Consider the following 22,924-nt stretch of genomic DNA (forward strand, 5'->3'; position numbering starts at 1 on the left):
CAATAGATGCACTTTGTGACACTCCTCACATCCTCACTGTCAGGCTGTGTTTCCACTGTTTAATGTTCAAGAACAACAGACACTGAGATTGGGACTGAATCAGGAACATTCACTACAGATTTGGTGAAAGAAAGCAGCAATGATTTGAAAGAGTGCGGTGATTAACTTTCTCTGTTACCTTACACTGGATACACACAGCCCGGGATATCTCCGCTCCCTTCCCCCACTCACTCCATGTTCCTGAACTACTTCCTGCTCCACTCTGCCTCTTACAAACAGCCCCCGATACCCCGACACAAAGCCCATCTGCGGACACAGTCCCAATGCGAAGAGCTGCTGTTTACTCCCTTACTCGGGCCCGGAATAACTCCTCTCCCTGATGTGTTCAACGATTATCAGCCCAGCACAGAGGAAACAGCAGCCGCTGGGGGAGGGGTGCTCGCCTGGGCCCTTCCCGTTGGCTTAAACACTGGTTGGGGAGAGGGGGTAGGGGAGGAGCAGACAAGTATTTCAATGCTGGAGTGTGAAGCCTGGAGGCGGTTCTGGAAGCTCAGAGGCCACTGTCTCTGCTCAGCCTGTCACTCTGATTCTGGTTCCTCCTCGCCTCTCACACACTCTGCCTTCCTCAACCAGGTCCGGGCTGGCTTCATAAACACATCTGGATGGCGAGAGTTTATCATTCAGTTTATGTTCCTGTGAAGAATCATCATGTCTGGAAGACATAAAGGAGGCAAAGGACTGGGAAACGGTGGAGCCAAATGCCACCGTAAAGTGCACCGTGATAACATCCAGGGCATCACCAAACCCGCCATCCGCCGCCTGGCTCGCCGTGGCAGTGTCAGCGGATCTCGGGCCTGATCTACGAGGAGACCCGCGGGGTGCTGAAGGTTTTCCTGGAGAATGTGATCAGGGATGTGGTCACCTACACTGAGCACGCCAAGCGCAAGACAGTCACTGCCATGGATGTGGTCTACGCTCTGAAATGGCAGGGCCGCCCGCACTCTCTATGGATTCTGAGGCTGAACAACTCGACCCTTTCTACCCAGCACAACACAAAGGCTCCTCGAAGAGCCACCCACCGCCTCACAGAGCGAACAGCGACCTGGGATCAGGAGCGGGGATATATTGGGGTGGGGAATAGATTCAGAATTATAAGAATTATCGGACTCAATTGAACTACTTTAAAATAGACGTCAAATTAAAAAATTGAAACCTTATATTTATATTAAATTCGACAGAGAGACATTAAAATGGGGCAGTTTGACTATTTTTCTGATAATTTTCTCACCAGATTGAAAGGACGTTAGCAGGAATGATTAAACTGATGAAATGAGTTCATTAAACTGGCGGCTCCATCAGAGAGACTGTGGGTGGCTCTTAAAAGAGCCGTTCTGTTTTGTGTGTTTTTTTGTCAGTACATTGTGGAGATTTACGGAGCTGGAGTACTTGGTCACCCCGTGCTTGACCAGCTCCCCGGGCAGCACCAGACTCACGGTGGTTTGGATGTGTGGACACAATCTGCACACTCTAAACTATTAGAGGTTGGTGCCATCTCCTGGCTGAAAGTGCGTCCTGCAACAAGTGACAATCATTCAGAAACCATTTTAAATTCGACAGAGATAGCTCAGAACCATGCTTATGTTCAGCCTAAACCACTGAATAGTCTAAACATCCATTAAAAGCAGGTGGACGCGCTCACCCGATTCTAGTGTGAACAGTGGGTTAGTCACTGAGCGTGGGATAGTCAGTGCCTCTGTCACTCTGGTAGTGTGTCAGTGGGATTCACTGGTCAGTGTAGGATAGATACTGTATCTGTCACTCTCTAGTACAGCGTGTCAGTGTGAGATTACTGGTGAGTGTAGGATACATACTGTATCTGTCACTCTCTGGTACAGTGTGCCAGTGTGGGATTACTGGTCAGTGTAGGATAGATACTGTATCTATCACTCACTGGTATAGTGTCAATGTGGGATGGACAAAATAGCATAGGATAGACGCTGACTCTGTTACTCTCTGTATTGTGTCACTGTCAGATTGGCCGGTGAAAAATGATAAATACTGTATCTGTCACTCTCTGGTACTGTATGCCAGTGTGGGATTGACAGGTGTGTATAGGACAGACGCTGCCACTCACTCTCTGGTACTGTGTGTCAGTGTGGGATTGACAGGTGTGTATAGGACAGACAATGCCACTCACTCTATGGTATTGTGTGTCAGTGTGGGATTGACAGGTGTGTATAGGACACTGCATATCAGGCTCGGATTAATTCGGCAGCCCTTTGCTAATGAGGGATGGGTGAAGGCAATGATTGTGATTGGCTGATTAAGAATGATATCAATTTGCATTGATCTGTATCTCTGATTGGATATTTCAGAAAACCAATCAGATTAGCGGTTGCCACCCACACATGCCCTGCCGTCAGAAAGGTCATTCCAAGTACAGAGGAAACATCATCTCCCCATTCACCATTTCCCAGACCATTATCCAGGGCCCCAAACACTCCTTCCAGATGAGAAAGCAAGTTAGATGTTCTTCCTCCAAGCTGCGCACTATATTCACGCCTTGCAGTGTGGTCTCTGCTACATTCGTTGTGTATCTGTCTGTCTCTAGTACTGTGTGTGCGTGTGGGAATAGTGCTGTATCAATCCGTCTCTGGTGATGTATTGAAGTGGGGGAATCATTCATAATCTCAGTCTCTGTTACAGTATGTGAGCGTAGCTTTCATTCCTTTTCTGTCTGTCACTGGTACTGTGTGGTATATTGGGTATCATTCTGAATCTGTCATTCTCTGATATGATAAGTGTGTATGAAATTAATTCTGTATCTGTCAGTCACTGGGATGGGTTGCAAGTCTGAGATTCATTCTGTATCTTTCAGTGTGATAATGTGTTTGTAGACAATCAATGTGGGGAAGAGATAAATGTGCATGTCATTTTTAGACAAAGATTAAAAATCTCTGTTTTTATTTCAGATTCCAGCATCCGCAGTATTTTGCTGAAAAATCTCTCACCTTGCATTCTGTTATTCACAATTTCCCATCACATTCCTAGTGCTAACACAAAAACATGTTACATTATTCGTTCCTTTTCTGTTCTCTGTCATATTGTCTCTAGTGGGCGGAATAAGGCCCATTCTTACCAAACTGATGGAGATTGAGCTGAAACGAGTGCCCATGACAGGAACAGATTACCGGGAATAGAGGGACCCTGATGCTGAACAGGAGCCGGGTTTCCTGAAAACAGAATCAAGGATCCTTAAAACAGAGCCCATCCTGGTCTGTGCAATAAGCTCACTCTGGATTGTTACATTGCATGGAACGTGCTGGCAGTAAGCGGGATATTCACAGCAGCAATTCAATATTGGAGAGACTGGCTCCACAGAGAGAAACGGAATTAAATGATCCTTAGCCCTGAGCGGGGTGGGTAAGGGTACACCGGGTGGCGTAGAAATTCTGAATGAGTGCGAGAGCAGAGTAAGAGTGAATTGAGCGGGTCACAAGCCCGTGCTCACTTTATTTCACAACAAATTCGACAGCGACAGACATTAAAATGGGACAGTTTGACTATTTTTCTGATCATTTTCTCACCAGATTGACAAACATTGAATCATGGAAATTTACAGCACGGAAAGAGGCCATGTCCTTGCCAGCTAACAGGAGGATATCCAGCCGAATCCCACTTCCCAGCTCTAGGTCCGCAGGTTACAGCACTTCAAGTACACATCCAAGTACTTTTTAAAAACATGGTGAGGGTTTCTGCCTCTGCCACCCTTTCAGGCAGTGAGCTCCAGATCCCCAACACCGTCTGGGTGGAGACATCTCCCCTCAAATCATCTCTAAACCTTCTACCAATTACTTTAAATTTATGCCCCTGGTTGTTGGCCCCTCTGCTAAGGGAAATGGACCCTTTCTATTCACTATAGCAAGGCCCCTCATAATTTTATATACCTCAATGAGGTCTCCCTTCAGTCTCCTTTGTTACAAGGAAAACAAACGCAGCCTATCCAATCTGTCCTCTTGCTAAGGTTCTCCACTCCTGGCAACATCCTCATAAATCTCCTCTGTACCCTCTCCAGTGCAATCACATCCTTCCTGTAATGTGCTGACCAGAACTGCATGCAGTACTCTAGCTGTGGCCTAACTAGTATTTTATACCGTTCAAGCATAACCCCCCCCCCCGGCTCTTGTATTCTATGGCTCTAAGAAATGCAAGCATTTTGTATGCCTTCTTAACCACCTTATCTACATGGCCTGCTACCTTCAGGGATCTGTGGACATGCCCTCCCAGGTCCCTTTGTTCCTCTACATTTCTCAGTGACCTACCATTTAATGCATATTCCCTTTCCTTGTTGGCCTTCCCCAAATGCATTACCTCACACTTCTTTGGATGAAATTCCATTTGCCACTGTTCTGCCCACCTGACCAGTTGGTTGATATCTTCCTGCAGTCTACAGCTTTCTTCTTCATTATCAACCACATAGCAGAGTTCAGTATCATCTGCAAACTTCTTAATCATACCACCTATATTCAAGTCTAGATCATTGATGTATACCACAAAAAGCAAGGGACCTCGTACTGAGCCCTGCGGAACCCCACTGGAAACATCCTTTCAGTCACAAAAACAGCCATCAACCATTACCCTCTGTTTCCTGCCTTTTAGTCAATTTTGTATCCAATTTGCCACTTTTCCCTGGATCCCATGGGCTTTTACTTTCGTGACCATTCTGCCATGTGGGACCTTATCAAAAGTCTTGCTAAAATCCATTTACACATCAAACACACTATCCTCATCAACCCTCGTTACCTCCTCAAAAATTCAATCAAGTTAGCCAGACACGACCTTCCATTTACAAATCCGGGCTGGCTGCCCTTGATTAATCTGTGTCTTTCTAAATGAAGGTTTATCCTGTCCTTCAGAATTTTTTCCAATAATATTCCCATCACCGAGGTCAGGCTGACTGGCCTGTAATTACTCGGTCTATCCCTTTCTCCCTTCTTAAACAAAGGGTACCACATTAGCAGTACTCTGGCACCACACCTGGAAAGACGTTAGCTGGAATGAATAAACTGACCAATTCAATGCATTAAACTGGCGGCTCCATCAGAGAGGTTGTTGGTGGCTCTTAAAAAAGCCGTTGTATTTTCTGCGTTTTTGTGTCAGTAAATTGTGGAAATTTACTTGGAGCTGGAGTACTTGGTCACCCCGTGCTTGACCAGCTCCCCAGGCAGCACCAGACTCACGGTGGTCTGGATGTGTGGACACAATCCGCACACTCCAAACTATTAGAGGTTGGTGCCATCTCCTGGCTGAAAGCAAGTCCTGCAACAAGTGACAATCATTCAGCAGAAACTATTTTAAATTCGACAGTGGCACCTCAGCACCATGTTTATGTTCAACTAAAACCATTGCAAAGTACTTTATTGGTCCGGCTGAAACTCTAAACATCCATTAAAAGCAGGTGGAGGCGCTCAGCCGATTGTAGTTTGAACAGTGGGGTTAATCATCGAGTGTGGGATAAGCAGGGGAGTATAGGATAGACCCTGCCCGTCACTCTCAGGTACTGCGTGTCAGTGTGGGGTTGACTTATGAATATAGGATAGATATATTGCTATCTGTCAGAGCTGCACTGTCAGAGGTACTGTCTTTCACATGAGACGTTCAACCGAGACCCCATAAGAACATAAGAAATAGGAGATGGAGTAGGCCATTTAGCCCCTTGAGCCATGGCTGATCTGATCTTGGCCTCAACTCCACTTCTCTGCCCGCTCCCTATAACCCTCGACTCCCTTAACGTTCAAAAGTCTGTCTATACCCACCTTAAATAAATTCAATGACCCAGCCTCCACAGCTCTCTGGGGTAGAGAATTCCAAAGATTTAAGATCCTCAGAGAAGAAATTCCTCATCTCCAGTTTAAATAGGCAACCTTATTCTGAAACTATGCCCCCTAGTGTTAGATTCCCCAACCAGGGGAAACATCCTCTCTGCATCGACCCTGTCAAGCCCCTCAGAATCTTATACGTTTCAATAAGATCACCTCTCATTCTTCTAAACTCCAATGAATATAGGCTCAAACTGCTCAACCTTTCTTCCCCTGTACAGTTGTAGCAGGTCTTCCCTACTTTTATACTCCATCCCCCTTGCAAAAGAGGCCAACATTCCATTTGCCTTCTTAATTACTTGCTGTATCTGCTTGCTAACTTTTTGTGTTTTATGTACAAGGACCCGCAGATCCCTCTGTACTGCAGCATTTTCTAATCTTTCCCCATGTAAATAATAATTTGATTTTATATTTTTCATACCAAAGTGGATAACCTCACATTTTCCCACATTATACTCCATCTCCAAAATATTTGCTCATTCACTTAGCTTGTCTATATCCCTTTGTAGATTCTTTGCGTCCTCCTCACAAATTGCTTTTCTACCTCTCTTTGTATTATCAGCAAATTAAGCTACATTACTCTCGGTCCCTTCATCCAAGTCATTAATATACATTGTAAATAGTTGAGTTCCCAGCACTGATCCCTGTGGCACCCCACTAGTTAGTTTGCCAACCTGAAAATGACCCAATTTTTCCCAATTCTGTTTTCTGTTAGTTAGCCAATCCTCTATCCATGCCAATATATTACTCCCAATTCCGTGAGCTCTTATCTTGCGGAGTAACCTTTTATGTGGCACCTTATTGGATGCCTTCTAGAAATCCAAATACATGACACCGACTGGTTCCCCTTTATCCACCCTGCTCATTACATCCTCAAAGAACACCAATAAATTTGTCAAGCATGATTTCCCTTTCATAAAACCATGCTGACTCTGCTTGACTGTACCATGATCTTCTAAATGTCCTGCTGCTACTTCATCAATAATGGACTCCAGCATTTTCCCAATGACTGATGTTAGGCTAACAGTTTCCTGCTTTCTGTCTCCCTCCTTTCTTAAATAGGGGAATTACATTTGCTGTTTTCCAATCAAAAATCCAGGATCCAGGGATTTTTGGCAGATTACAACCAATGTAGCCGCCATCTCTGTAGCCACTTCTTTTAATACCATAGGATGCAGGCCATTAGGTCCAGGGGACTTGTCCACCTTGTCCCCTCCCCATAGCCCCTTGATTATCAATTATTGGGATGCTTTTAGTGTCTTCTACAGTGAAGACCGATACAAAATATTTGTTCAAATTCTCTGCCACTTTCGTTTTCCATTATTAATTCCCCAGTCTCATCCTCTAAGGGACCAACTTAGCTACTCTCTTCCTTGTTATATACCTATAGAATCTCTAACTGTCTCTTTTTATATTTCTTGCTAGTTTACTCTTAATCTATCTCCTTTCCCTTTTTTCTATTTTAGTCGTCTTTTGCTCTTTTCCAAAAAGTTCCCAATCTTCTGGCCTTCCACTAATCTTTGCAACATTGTATGCTTTTGTTTTCAATTTGATGCCATCCATTATTTCTTAGAAACATAGAAAATAGGTGCAGGAGTAGGCCATTCGGCCCTTCGAGCCTGCACCAACATTCAATAAGATCATGGCTGATCATTCACCTGAGTACCCCTTTCCTGCTTTCTCTCCATACCCCTTGATCCCTTTAGCCATGAGGGCCATATCTAACACCCTCTTGAATATATCCAATGAACTGGAATCAATAACTCTCTGCGGTAGGGAATTCCACAGGTTAACAACTCTCTGAGTAAAGAAGTTCCTCCTCATCTCAGTCCTAAATGGCTTACCCCTTATCCGTAGACTATGTCCCCTGGTCCTGGACTTCCCCAACATCAGGAACATTCTTCCTTCATCTAACCTGTCCAGTCCCATCAGATTTTTATATGTTTCTATGAGATCCCCTCTCATCCTTCTAAACTCCAGTGAATATAGGCCCTGTCGATCCAGTCTCTCCTCATATGTCAGTCCACCTATCCCGGGAATCAGTCTGGTGAACCTTCGCTGCACTCCCTCAATAGCAAGAACGTCCTTCCTCAGATTAGGAGACCAAAACTGAACACAATATTCCAGGTGAGGCCTCACTAAGGCCCTGTACAACTGCAGTAAGACCTCCCTGCTCCCATACTCAAATCCCCTCGCTATGAAGGCGAACATACCATTTGCCTTCTTCAGCGCTTGCTGTACCTGCATGCCAACTTTCAATGACTGATGTACCATGACATCCAGGTCTCGTTGCACCTCCCCTTTTCCTAATCTGCCGCCATTCAGATAATATTCTGCCTTCATGTTTTTGCCACCAAAGTGGATAACCTCACCTTTATCCACATACTGCATCTGCCACATGTTTGCCCACTCACCTAACCTGTCCAAGTCACTCTGCAGCCTTTTAGCGTCCTCCTCCCAGCTCACACCGCCACCCACTATAGTGTCATCTGCAAACTTGGAGATATTACACTCAATTCCCTCATCCAAATCATTAATGTATACTGTAAATAGCTGGAGTCCCAGTACTGAGCCCTGCGGCACCCCACTAGTCACTGCCTGCCATTCTGAAAAGGACTCGTTTATCCCGACTCTCTGCTTCCTGTCTGCCAACCAGTTCTCTATCCACGTCAGTATATTACCACCAATACCATGTGCTTTAATTTTGCACACCAATCTCTTGTGTGGGACCTTGTCAAAAGCCTTTTGAAAGTCCAAATACACCACATCTACTGGTTCTCCCTTGTCCACTCTACCAGTTACATCCTCAAAAAATACTTAGTTAGCCATGGCTGGTTCTTCTTAAGAGTCTTTCTTTCTCACTGGAATATATCTTTGCTGAGAGTTATAAAATATCTCCTTAAATGTCTGTCACTGCTTATCTACCATCTTACCCTTCCTTTGTAATTGCCTCTATTTAAGTTCAGGGCACGAGTACGAGACCCAAGTTTCTCAGCCTCAAACTGAATTTGAAATTATACCACGTTATGATCACTCTTCCCAAGAGGATCCTTTACTATGAGATCATTAATTACACATTACCAGATCTAAAATAGTCTGCTCCCTGGTTGGCTCCACATCGTATTGTTCTAAGAATATCCCGAATACACTCTATGAACTCTTCCTTAAGGCTACCTTTGCCAATTTGATTTGTCCAATCAAAAAGATTAAAATCGCCCATGATTATTGCAGTATTTCTTACAAACCTCCATGTGTTGTTGATTTATATGCTGTCCTGCAGTGTAGCTACTGTTAGGGGGCCTATAGACTACTCCTTCCAGTGATTTATTTCCCTTATTATTTCTTATCTTGACACAAACTGGTTCTACATCTTGATCTTCTGAGAAGAAAAGGCTGCTGTTTACAACCATCTTCAGCCAGACGTGCCGAGAGGATGATCTATATCGGCCTCCTCCTAAGGAAGCCAGTCTTCAGCCAATTCGATTCACTCCACGTGATGTCAAGAAACAGCTGAATGCATTGGATACAGCAAAGGCTATGGGTTCCAACAACACACCGGCTGTTGTGCTGAAGACTTGTACCCCAGAACTAGCCGCACCTCTAGCCAAGCTGTTCGAGTAGTTACAACACTGGCATCGATGCGACAATGTGGAAAACTGCCACAAAAAGCAGGACAAATCCAATCTGGTCAATTACCGCCCCATCAGTCTATTCTCAATCATTAGCAAAGTGATGGAAGTTGTCACCAACAGTGGTATCAAGCGGCACTTATTCACCAATAACCTGCTCACCGATACCCAGTTTGGGTTCCGCCAGGACCACTCGGCTCCAGACCTCATCACAGCCTTGGTCCAAACATGGTCAAAAGAGCTGAATTCAGAGGCAAAGTGAGAGTGATTGCCCTCGACATCAGGGCAGCATTTGACCGAGTGCGGCATCAAGGAGCTGTAGTAAAACTGAAGTCAATGGGAATCTGGGGGAAACTCTACACTGGCTGGAGTCATACCTAGCACAAAGGAAGATGGTTGTGGTGGTTGGGGGTCAATCATCACAGCCCCAGGACATCGCTGCAGGAGTTCCTCAGGGCAGTGTCCTAGGCCCAACCATCTTCAGTTGCTTCATCAATGACCTTCCTTCCATTATAAGGTCAGAAGTGGGAATGTTTGCTGATGACTGCACAGTGTTCAGTTCCATTCGCAACTCCCCAGATAATGGAGCAGTCCATGCCTGCGTACAGCAAGACCTGGACAACATTCAGGCTTGGGCTGATAAGTGGCAAGTAACAGTCACGCCACAAGTGCCAGGTAATGACTATCTCCAACAAGCAAGAGTCTAACCACCACCCCATAACATTCAATGACATTACCATAACCGAATCCCCTACCATCAACATCCTTGGGGTTACCATTGACCAGAAACTTAACTGGAACAGCCACATAAATACTGTGGCAACAAGAGCAAGTCAGAGGCTGGGTATGCTATGGTGAGTGTCTCACCTCCTGACTCCCCAGAGCCTTTCCACCATCTACAAGGCACAAGTCAGGAGTGTGATGGAATACTCTCCACTTGCTTGGATGAATGCAACTGCGACAACACTCAAGAAGCTCGACACCATCCATGACAAAGCAGCCCGCTTGATTGGCACCCATCCACCACCTTAAACATCCACTCCCTCCCATCATCAACGTACCGTGGCTGCAGTGTTTACCATGTACAAGATAAACTGCAGCAACTCACCAAGACTTCTTCGGCAGTACCTCCCAAACCCGCGACCTCTACCAACTAGAAGGACAAGGACAGCAGGCGCATGGGAACACCACCACCTCCACGTTTCCTTCCAAGTCACACACCGTCCTGATTTGGAAGCATATCGCCATGTGAATGTGCATGAAGGAGTTGTGAATGTGTCAAGTGGTGAAGAGAATCATGGGAAGATAGCTGAAAGAAATGTCAAGCTGCGATATTTGCAGTGTCGACACAAAAAGGGGTTACTCAGAGTTGTGGTCAAACACGAGTTACGCGAAAAGCAAAGTCAGGCATGAGTCAGACGAAAAGACTGCTATAACCAGCCGTAAAATAGGAAAATACAATTCAAAGCGAAACTTTAAACAAGGACCCTGGAGCCCGCCCTATCTGGAGAGTTGTTAGCCTGCAATTGGGTATGCTATGAGGGAAGCCGACCAATGATTGTATAAACTAAGTGCCACTTAAATATGGTCTGTTATAACAATGTATAAATATTGAGCTTTTGTACTGTTACGAGACTTGTCAGGAGAGAGGTGAACAGGCTCAAATCGAGGGTGTTCCCTTTATCTTAACAGGTCCCGGCCGGAGAATCTCTAATAAAGGTCTTATGTTACAAAGACTAAAAGTGTTCTTGTGTCAGTGTATTCGCTGAAACAGATTGAAGGGAAAAGAATCCGTATCCTCATTTGGTGTCAGAAGTGGGATCTCAATGGACGACTGCCGAAAACTTGCGAACTAAGAGCCGAACTAACCTCAGACGAGACGGGAGGAAAGTGGCCACTGGAGTGAGTATATTTTAAATACCACTGCAGTTTCCTCCGGTTTCATAAGTCTAAGGGGAGTTTGGCCACTCGCTGGTTCTCAGGTAGCGTCTGAACGAGATCTAGGTCAATCTGGCGAATACTTTCTAAACTTAGGAAATAAGTGTCCAAGTCAGGTGTGATGTCGACCTTGTATATCACTTGGCCCGTCTAGGCACAGATTGGATTTAAATCTGGAATCTAGAACAAATTAAGTAAGGATTATCGCGGGGTGACGCGAATAGGGGGACCGCGCGGTGACACGGAGGACAGGGAATTAGGGAAAACTAAGCCACGGGGCAACGTGGGAGTGTGTAAATTTGAAATTGTACTTATGCCAGGTACGGCGTCGATCTCGTATATCACTTGGTCCGCCTAAGCTCTGGATAAGATAACTTATTCCACCGCGAGGGCAATTGGAACTAATTAGGACCTCGATCCTACGCGGGGCAACGTGAGGATAATCATTTAGATAAAACTACGGATGCGGGTAGTCCGCTCCAAAAGATATGTGAAGAATTCCCTGAAAAAGCTGAACAATTTAGACTGTTATCTGGAACTTTGAATAAATTACTAGGAGATGATCAATGGCCACTAGGGGGCACCAAAAGCTTGGAAGTAGTAAAACAAGCGCAGGGAATAATTTGGAAGAAGGGACGGGGGAAAAGGGATAAGGATTTAATAGCCAAATGGAGACAGTACTGTCAAAAGCTGAAAGATGAGTCCCTTCTGTCAAGCTGGCAGGAAAACGCCACTAAACTAGGATTCTCCTTGACAGAAGGAGAACATGTTAAAACTGTAGACGTCTTAAAGAAAGAGTGCGCACACGAGAAACGTACTAAGAGTTCCCCTGGGACCTCTGAGAAGGGTACCGATAGACTACGTAGTCGAATGGTTGGCTTTGCGTTGACCGAGGCTGATGATGAAATTGATGAATGGACACAGCCGCGCCCAACGGCGCCTCCTGCAACCTCTGACCCTTTGTCACAGCCTCCTTCCCGTCAACCCCCACCCTACACTCCGGCGGCAGAAGGTAATGATAATCGTAACCCTACACCACCGAACCAACAAACCCAGACGGACCCCGATTCTCCAGATAGTGACTCCACTCCTCAGTTCACCGACCCTGTAGCCGGTAGAACCAGATCTCAAACTACAAAGCGGGGCTCAACCGTTCGGACCCCTAGTCCAGAGAGGCGACGCGGGCGCTCTCACCAGCCCCGTTCTCAGTCTGAACCTCGGGGCCATCGGCGACGACTCACTCGTCATAGCCGAAGCTCCAGCACTAGTTCTACAGGCTCGGAGTGCTCTTCGGATAGGGAAATGGCCTCAGGAAATAATACTTCTGTCCAGAAAACTAGGGCAGGAACTAGGCAGTTCCCAGTTCGACCCATGCCAAATCCCGATTCAAATCAGGTTGCGAACCACCCCACCATAGATGTATATATGCCATGGAAACCGAATGAGATTATGGCTATCCTGGCTACCATACCAGATCGAAAGAGAGAACCTGTCAAGTTTATAGATCACCTCCGACTCACCATTGCAGTTTATAATGCGGAATCAAGAGACTTGTGGTCCTTAGTGCAGCAGACCCTGAGCCCGACTGAACACGACCGGTTCTTAGAAAATTTGGGGCGAGCCACCCATGATGCATTAGTGACTGCTCACCCTAATAATGCCCAGGAACACCTAAACACTATCTTTAATGCTCTCAGCAAGACCCTTCAGAAGCCCATCAGTATGGCCGCAGTATTAGAAACTAAACCCAAACGAGAAGAAACTGCCGACGAATTCATGGAAAGATTTATTGAAATATACGGAGGTCAATCAGGAGATAATGCCTTCAGGGCAGGGGATAATTCACCTCAATTCTGCGCTATTCTACTTCAATGCCTACCCCATTCGATTACTCACGCTATCCGGACCAATAATATGAATTGGGCAGATAAAAGTAGGGCCCAAATGGAAAGAGCGGTAAAATATTATTGGCAAGAGAAGAAAGGGGGAGAAGGGGGAGGTGCACCCCCAACCCGGGTCAAGACCGAATATGTGACAAGAAAGGAAGAGCCTTCACGGGGAGGACCAAAACCCGATCCAAGGGGATATCAAATGGAACCACAGTACTGTGTAAAGGGATGGGTGGATAACCAAGGATATGGGTATACCCAACACCCCAACGGCCCCGCAAACTATGGACCCCCTTACGGCCCCCGAATGGGTATGGGGAGTAGTAGGGGCTGGGAAAGGAGTGGACGATGCTTTAACTGTGGACAGGAGGGACATTGGAGCAGGGAATGCCCCTCTCATCGGGATGGTGGAGGGAAAGGAGGACGAGGAAGGGGGCAAAGAGGAAGAGGACGGGGATCTTATACGACCTTCTCGCAGGAAGACCCCTTTGCCCCGTTAAGACCTGAACATCAATACTGACCACGCAGCTTGACTGTACGAGGACCTTCCTCAGATGAGGAACCAATGATATCGCTAAAGATTCAAAATGAGTGGCAACACTTTGTAATAGATACAGGAGCTTCCATGTCCTCTGTACAATCAAAGCTTAAACTCCCCGCCTCCACTGAGACACAGGGACTGTCAGGGTTCCTGGGACAAGTCTCAACATTCCCGGTATCAGAACCAGTCAAAGTAAATTACAGGGAAGAATCTGTGGAACATCGGTTTGTTATCACCACCAAATTGGACTGTAATCTGATGGCTAGGGACCTCCTCTGTAAATTTCAGTTGCATCTGGAATGCAGGGATGATGGAATCGTTGTAAAGCAAGGAACCTTTAAACGGCAGTGCTATACTACCCGGACCCCTCAATGGTGGTCCCTGGATTTGCCCCAAGCGCCCTATCATGTGACCCTGGCCTATGATCCTAGTGGAAAGAATCAGGATCTTCAGAATTTCTATCCGGACCATGTGGGAGGCGAGTGGGAAATCCTCCTAAGAGCCAGAGTGTCTGGACCAGAGGGGAAGGCGGATTTTGTGGAAATGAATAAGAATTTGTGGCGACAGCCCCCGACGGTGGCACCCCACATCACTCGCGAAGTATTACCTCCCACCACGCTAAAGATTTAGGGACTATGGTGCGCCAAGCTATAGACGAGGCTGACCCTACCAGCCTGGATTTGCAGATTGTGGGACATGGCCGGACGGTCCAATTTCACATGGATCCCGAGGAGGTCCTGACGGTACTATGCCACCATACCGGTACCAATATATCCGATTACGTGGATCCTCACATATGGGCAGAGGACCCCTCCCAAGTGGGCTATACTCCAATTGATCCGATTAAGATCCTCGTAAAGGATAATGTGGACTGGCCCTCCATTCGCCAGTACCCACTGAAACCACAAGCAATACCGAGTATCCACCGATTGATCAAGGGATTAGTGGAACAGGGGATTTTTGTTCAATGTCAGTCCCCGTGTAAATCACCAATACTGACAGTTCCTAAGCCAGGCAAGGTAAATCAATTCCGCTTGGTCCAAGACCTTCGAGCCATCAATGCTATTGTCCGGCCCCTACACGCTCTGGTTCCCAACCCAGCACAGATACTGTCGTTAATCCCAGAAAATGCCAAGATCTTCGCAATAATAGACCTCCAACATGCCTTCTTTGCCTTGCCGCTAGCCCAGGCAAGTCAGTACCTGTTCGCCTTCACTTACCAGGGACAGCAATATACATGGACTAGACTTCCCCAAGGGTTCATCCACTCCCCGACCTTATTCTCAAGGTGCCTGCAGAAACAGTTACAGTCCCTCACGCTGACTAAGGAATCCACTTTAATTCAGTATGTGGATGATTTACTGGTAGCCAGCGCAGATGAACTAAGTAATCGGGAGGATGCTAATCAGTTACTGAATTACTTGTCCTCCCTGGGATACATAGTTTCCGCATCAAAGGTCAAAATTGGCCAGTCTCAAGTCAAATTTCTTGGGATCATCTTATCAGGCACCCACCGGGCCTTGGAGGCTAGCCGAGTTGAACCCATCTGCCGGTTTCCAGTCCCTAGCACGGCTAAACCGATGCGGCAGTGGTTGGGGATGATCAATTACTGTAGATCCTGGATCCCTAACGTTGCCCTGATGACCAAGCACCTCACACCGTATACAACTAAGGAAGGCAGCTTTGAAAAAGAAGCCACAGATGTCCAAGCCTTTAAGGAACTAAAGACAGCCCTGTTGCAAGCTCCGGCTTTGGGCCGGCCCCTCTATGACCGGCCCTTTCAACTGTATTGTACAATCCTGAAAGACTGTGCTACTGCTGTCTTAACTCAGAAACACGGGGATAAGCAAAGGCCTGTTGCCTACTACTCTTCCAAAATAGACCCTGTTGCCTTGGGGCACCCTGTTTGTACTCAAATATTAACCGCCATCTACAATAACCTTCAATCCGCTGCCAACATTACCCTCCAGCAGGATATTGTTGTGTACACCTCTCACTCCGTAGCTGCCCTCCTGGGCCAACTGCAGACTCAACACCTTACCATGGCGAGGCAAAGCAGATATGAGATCTACTTACTAAATAATCCTAAGCTGACCTTTCGGCACTGTACTGCCATTAATCCGGCTTGTTTTCTTACTGAGCCACCCCAAGATGAGGAAGAACCCAGTCATGACTGTTTATCTTTAATTCAAGAGGCCTCATCGGTCAGGGAAGATTTAGTTGACGTACCAATGGAAGACCCAGACTGTATTATGTATGTTGACGGAAGTTCTTCTATTAATGCAGAAGGTGCACGAATCTCAGGATACGCCATAGTAAACCAGGAGAATCAGGTCTTGGAATCTGCCACTTTTGAAGCCGCCTATTCTGCCCAACAAGCTGAACTATTCGCCTTCACCCGAGCCTGTATCTTGGCCAAAGACCTCAAAGTCAATATCTATACCGACTCTAGGTATGCCTTTGGGGTAGCCCATGATTTCGGACAATTATGGAAAAATAGGGGATTCCTAACCTCACAGGAGAATGAGATATCCCATAGGCAACTAGTATCTGATTTGTTGCAAGCCCTCATGCTCCCCAAGCGTATTGCCATTGTCAAGTGTACCGCCCACACTACCGGATAGTCTCCGGTTGACATAGGAAACCGCTGTGCTGACAGAGAGGCTAAACAGGCCTCTTGCGGACAACAAATGGTGGTGCCTAGAATGATGAGTCAAACTAAAAATCCTGTAAGGATAAGTTAGCCTCGGAAAAACCAATGCCAACCATCCAAGATGTCATTAAAGCTCAGGAGGACGCTCCTGAAAAAGATAAACTGTTGTGGAAAGATTATGGATGTACTTATGACAATGTCTCTAAACTATGGACCACTCCCGTGGAACAGACTTGCATGTCTGACGAGTTGGCCTTATGGGTTATTAAATGTATGCACTTTGCTACTCATTGTGGAGCAAGGACAACAAGTGACACGCTTTTGGCCACTTGGTGGCACCCTAGACTCCAGATGCTAGCCCAGAACATCAGTAGTCGCTGCCTTGTTTGCCAACAGCATAATCCAGGGAAGGGAGTCCCCTGTGATTGGGGTAAGACGCCCCTACCAGAAGGTCCCTTTGAGACCTTGCAGTTAGACTACATTGAATTGCAAAGAGTTCAGTGTTACAAATATGTGTTAGTAATAGTAGATGTGTTTAGTAAATGGATCGAAGCCTATCCACCCTGGACAATAAGGCTCAAACTGTTGTTAAGGTGTTAATGAGGGAAATTGTTCCCAGATATGGTATCCCAGCTCGACTGAGTTCCGATAATGGCCCTCACTTTATTGGCCAAGTTAACAAAGAATTCTGTTCCCAGGTGCGCATTAACCAGCAGCTGCATTGTGCCTACCGACCCCAAGCTGCGGGACTAATTGAATGTGCTAATCAAACTCTTAAAACCAAGCTTGCAAAACTGGTAGCATCAATCGGACTCAAATTGGCTCAAACTCCTTCCCATAGCCCTATTCCAGATCCGAACTACTCCCACCAGTAAGGCTAGACTGACCCCCGCTGAGGTCATTTATGGTAGGCCCCTTAGGACCCCATGGAATCAGAATGTCCCCTCCACTGTCCAATTTCACCACATGACTGAGGAAATGACTATCTACATTCTTGCCCTAACTCAGGCTCTGAGAATAGTCCACAACCAGGTTCGAGATGCTCACCTTGACCTCCCAGTGTTACCCGAATCATCTCTCGTGCAACCAGGAAAGTATGTCCTGATTAAGAAATGGATTCGAAAAGGGTTGGAGCCACGATGGGACGGGCCCTTTCAGGTGTTACTCACTACCCCCACCGCAGCTAAGGTTGAAGGGAGAAGTGCCTGGATTCACCTGCACGACTGTAAACTTATTACTTCATAATGAGCCTATCTCACTGGTCGTCCTAACCCTTGTTTCTGTTCCAGACTTCCTCTCCTCCATAGCTGAATAAACCACATCCTTGGGGCAGGAAGAAAAACGCCAAGAACACGGCAGGAGAAAGGAACAAGCAGACTTAGCTGTTTTCTGATCTATCCTTATCTTGTTAACTAATGTGTAGTATCGTCTAAAATTATTTAAACATGTGTAAGCTAGCAGGTATAATTGTGCTATCTTGTGCAATCCTAGCAGAACTAGAAGGGCTACAGGATAACTTATTTTATCAGACCCATACCCGATTGCATGGTAATCGAACTGTGTGTTACCCACGAGCCCAATCAGTAGAGGCCCTGTTCGTGGCTATCCCTGGGTGGACTCCCCGTGATTTATATACAGCGGATACCTCGGACGCACCCTGTGAGGGACAAACGGGCGAATATAGAAGGGGTATACCGGGAAGATGTGTGGAATTAATAGACTCCATGAATCCTGAGTGCAGGGGATCCCAGGGAAAGAACGGAGCGGTATGCAAGCTACCCACTTTGCTTCTCAGGACAAGGGTGGGGGTGTGTATAGCCCTGGTCCCCGGGAACGCCACCTGTGTGCAGACGCAGTGTGCCCGTCAGCACTGTCGAGTGCGTAAAGGCCAGTTTACCTGTACCTGTAACGAGCAAAGATGCCTGAACGTGACCGCAGGAAGGCAAGTTATCTGCGGTCAGTGTAACGGAACTCATGTCAGCTCAGAAACATGGGCATACCCGTTTGATGCTTACTAATTGGTAGGATCGGGCTCAAATTCAAGGGAACCTAGCAATTGGTGGTATAAGCAGTTCATGAGTGTTAGCAACACCGACGTAAAGTGTTATAGAGCTAAGGAAGGATTCGTGTTCCTCCTCAACGCCACTTTCAAGACAGCAACACCGACCCTCCCGGTCCTCTTTGCAGTAGGAACTATAGGACCACTCACTGTCCCATGCCCCAAAAGGGGGCATACCCAGAGAAGGATAGTAACACGGGCCATCAGCAAGGAGTTCTGTGCCGATTGGGAGGATCCTATCACGCTGGGATCATCACTCAGCTACGGGTTCCTCGGGGCCCTATCTGTAGGGGGATCAGCGGGGATAATTAGTGCCAAAAATAGGAACTACCTTATTTGCGGATTGACCATTTTGGGCAATAGCACATCTAAGGGACTGGATGCCATTAACCGAGAGCTGTCTGAACTAAGATTGTATACGCAGCAAACCCGCTATGCCATGGATTATCAGCTGGCCCAACAAGGAGGAGTATGCACCATCATAGGGGATAAATGCAGAATGCATGTTACCGATGAATCATATATCACCCAAGCCATTGATGCCATAAAAAAGCTGCTGGATGAGTTTAGGCAGGGCCCAAAGAAAGGGAGTGGTTGGTTGGATTAGCTATTGGGAGGATCGTGGGGATCCTATTTGATTCACGGAGCAGTTATTCTCATTGTAATAATAATCACCTGCTGTCTGATCATCGGGTGCTGTAATATTTGTTGTAAAGTTATGATGACAAAATTGGAGCAAACTCTTACAGTCACGAGCTCCCAGAATCTGGTTCAACAGACTAAAAGTTTACTCGAGGATCAAGAAGGGTATGAGGAACAAGAATGCGAACGGCTGAATGCGATACTCCTGGAATAATCACCAGGGTTATCATAAAATGATAAAAGGGGGGAATGTGAATATGCATGAAGGAGTTGTGAATATGTCAAGTGGTGAAGAGAATCATGGGAAGATAGCTGAAAGAAATGTCGACACAAAAAGGGGTTACTCAGAGTTGTGGTCAAACACGAGTTACGCGAAAAGCAAAGTCAGGCATGAGTCAGACGAAAAGACTGCTATAACCAGCCGTAAAATAGGGAAATACAATGTAAAGCGAAACTGTAAACAAGGACTCTGGAGCCCACTCTTTCTGGAGAGTTGTTAGCCTGCAATTGGGTATGCTATGAGGGAAGCCGACCAATGATTGTATAAACTAAGTGCCACTCAAATATGTTCTGCTGTAACAATGTATAAATATTGAGCTTTTGTACTGTTACGAGACTTGTCAGGAGAGAGGTGAACAGGCTCAAATCGAGGGTGTTCCCTTTATCTTCACAGGTCCCGGCCGGAGAATCTCTAATAAAGGTCTTATGTTACAAAGACTAAAAGTGTTCGTGTGTCAGTGTATTCGCTGAAACAGATTGAAGGGAAAAGAATCCGTATCCTCAGCCATTCCTTCATTATCGCTGGGTCAAAATCCTGGAACTCCCTCCCAAACACTCGCACTGCAGCAGTTCAAGAAGATGGCCCCCCCCCACCCCCACCCCATCTTCTCAAGGGCAGTTATGGATGGACAATAAATGCTGGCCTTACCAGCGACGCTCACATCCCGTGAACGAATCAAAAAAAGAATCAGAACCATCTGACCTCTCAAGTCGGCGTTAAAGATTCCATGACGATATTTCGAAGAAAAGCGAGATCTCCGGTGTCCTGGCTAACATTTATCCCTCAACCAACATCACTAAAACAGAGGCCGTGAAAAGGCTCAAAAACGGAACAGTTGGTAACAGGACATCAATTAGTCTCCTCTTGGAGAAATCAAGGAATCGACTCACTGTATGTAGGAAACAAAGCTGATTTATTTAACAGTTGTTTGACAGAGGGTGCAGAAAAGAGTTACAAGAATGATTCCAGGGATGAGGGACTTCAGTTACATGGATAGACTGGTGAAGCTGGGGTTGTTCTTCTTAGAACAGAGAAGGTTGAAAGGAGATTTGATGGAGGTGCTCTAAAATCATGAGGGGTCTGCACAGAGTAGAGAGAAAATATTCCCATTGGCGGAAGGGTCGAGAACCAGAGGACACAGATTCAAGGTGATTGGCAAAAGAACCAAAGGCGACATGAGAAAAAACTTTTCTTTAAGCAGCGAGTGGTTAGGATCTGGAATGCACGGCCTGAAAGGGTGGTGGAGGCAGATTCAATCGTGGCTTTCAAAAAGGGAATTGATAAGTACCTGAAATAAAACATTTGCAGGCGCACGGGGAAAGGACGGGGAGTGGGACTATTTACAATCTATATTAACGACTTGGAAGAAGGGACTGAGTGTAATGTAGCCAAGTTTGCTGATGATACAAAGATGAGAGGAAAAGCAATGTGTGAGGAGGACACAAAAAATTTGCAAAAGGAATAGACAGGCTAAGTGAGTGGGCAAAAATTTGGCAGATGGAGTGTAATGTTGGAAAGTCTGAGGTCATGCACTTTGGTAGAAAAAAATCAAAGAGCAAGTTATTATTTAAATGGAGAAAGATTGCAAAGTGCTGCAGTACAGCAGGACCTGTGGGTACTTTGGAGGCAGTTCAGAGAAGTTTCACTAGGTTGATTCCGGAGATGAGGGGGTTGACTTATGAGGAAAGGTTGAGTAGGTTGGGTCTCTACTCATTGGAATTCAGAAGAATGAGACGTGATCTTATCAAAACGTATATGAGGGGGCTTGACAAGGTGGATGCAGAGAGGATGTTTCCACTGATGCGGGAGACTAGAACTAGAGGCCGCCCAATTAAAACAGAGATGAGGAGAAATTTCTTCTCTCAGAGGGTTGTAAATCTGTGGACTTCGCTGCCTCAGAGAGATGTGGAAGCTGGGACATTGAATAAATTTAAGACAGAAATAGACAGTTTCTTAAACGATAAAGGGTTATGGGGAGTGGGCAGGGAAGTGGAGCTGAGTCCATGATCAGACCAGCCATGATCTTATTGAATGGTGGAGCAGACTCGAGGGGTGGTGTGGACTACTCCTGCTCCTATTTCTTATGTTCTTATGACTAGCTGAAGTGCTCTTGCAGAGAGCCGACATGGGTTCGATGGTCCAAAAGGCCTCCTACTGTGCTGTGACCATTCTATGATTCAATGATATCCAGAAAATTAAACTCCAGCCCAGTTATAGGGATTAATTATACCAGCGGCAACAAACCCCAACGGTCTGAGTGAACATGTTTCAGTCCTGGATGTGATTAACGGCAACAATAACAGCAGAGTCCAACCGCTGCAGTCACTTGTGAATTCGCTGGTGTGTCATCAGGTTGGATGACTGAGTGAATCCCTTTCCACACTCAGAGCAGGTGAATGGCCTCTCCCCAGTGTGAACTCGCTGGTGTGCTTGAAGGTAAGATGATCGAGTGAAAGCCTTCCCACACTCAGAGCAGATGAACGGCCTCTCCCCAGTATGAATGCGTTGGTGTGTCAGCAGGTGGGATGATTGAGTGAAACCCTTCCCACATTCAGAGCAGATGAATGGTCTCTCCCCAGTGTGAATGTGTTGGTGTGTCAACAGGTCAAATGATCGAGTGAATCCTTTCCCACACACGGGGCAGGTAAACGGCCTCTCCCCAGTGTGAACACGCTGGTGTTCAGTGAGCTCGGATGAACAAGTGAATCCCTTCTCACACATGGAGCAGGTGACTGGCCTCTCCCCAGTGTGAATTCGCTTGTGTACCAGCAGGTTGGATGACTGAGTGAATCCCTTCCCACACACGGGGCAGGTGAATGGCCTCTCCCCAGTGTGAATTCGCTTGTGTACCAGCAGGTTGGATGACTGAGTGAATCCCTTCCCACACACGGGACAGGTGAATGGCCTCTCTCCGTTGTGATGCCGTCGATGAGTTTCCAGCGCAGAGGGGCAATTGAATCCCTTCCCACAGTCTCCACATTCCCACGGTTTCTCCATGGTGCGGGTGTCCTTGTGTCTCTCCAGGTTGGATGATCAATTGAAGCTTCGTCCACACACACAGTATGTGAACGGTTTCTCCCCGCTGTGAATGGTGCGATGTTTTTTCAGGCTGTGTAACTGGTTAAAGCTCTTTCCACAGTCAGTGCACTGGAACACTCTCACTCGGGTGTGTGTGTCTCGGTGCTTTACCAGTCACACTAATGTTTAATATCTTTTCTCAGACAGAACAGACAACCGTTTCTCCTTCCACATTCAAAGGCCGATGATATACAGGTGAATCGAGTGACTGTGATTGGTTCGAGTTTCCCATCTGTAAATCCTCCTTTTCTAATATTCTGTAAAAGGAGTTTACAAAAGTCAGCACTGAGGACAGACAATCCCAGTTTCTATGGAGCATTCTTTCCTCTCTTGTTC

General features: G+C 46.4%; 1 protein-coding gene across 2 annotated transcripts in view; it reads right to left on the reverse strand.

Moving 5' to 3' along the window:
- LOC139273586 (zinc finger protein 214-like) overlaps positions 1–22,924 on the reverse strand; it is a 59,383-nt gene that overhangs the window by 22,886 nt on the left and 13,573 nt on the right. Inside the window, exon 3 of one of the 2 annotated variants that reach the window (XM_070890535.1) lies at positions 20,439–22,845. The exons of the other annotated variant lie outside the window; for it this stretch is intronic. Coding sequence (XP_070746636.1) covers positions 21,833–22,507 — 675 coding nt within the window. The 5' untranslated portion in view covers positions 22,508–22,845 and the 3' untranslated portion in view covers positions 20,439–21,832. Of the gene's footprint in view, positions 1–20,438; positions 22,846–22,924 lie in introns of those variants that run through there. 2 annotated transcript variants of the gene reach the window in all.

This window comes from Pristiophorus japonicus, chromosome 9 (assembly GCF_044704955.1).
Source record: "Pristiophorus japonicus isolate sPriJap1 chromosome 9, sPriJap1.hap1, whole genome shotgun sequence".
NCBI classification, from domain to species: domain Eukaryota; kingdom Metazoa; phylum Chordata; class Chondrichthyes; family Pristiophoridae; genus Pristiophorus; species Pristiophorus japonicus.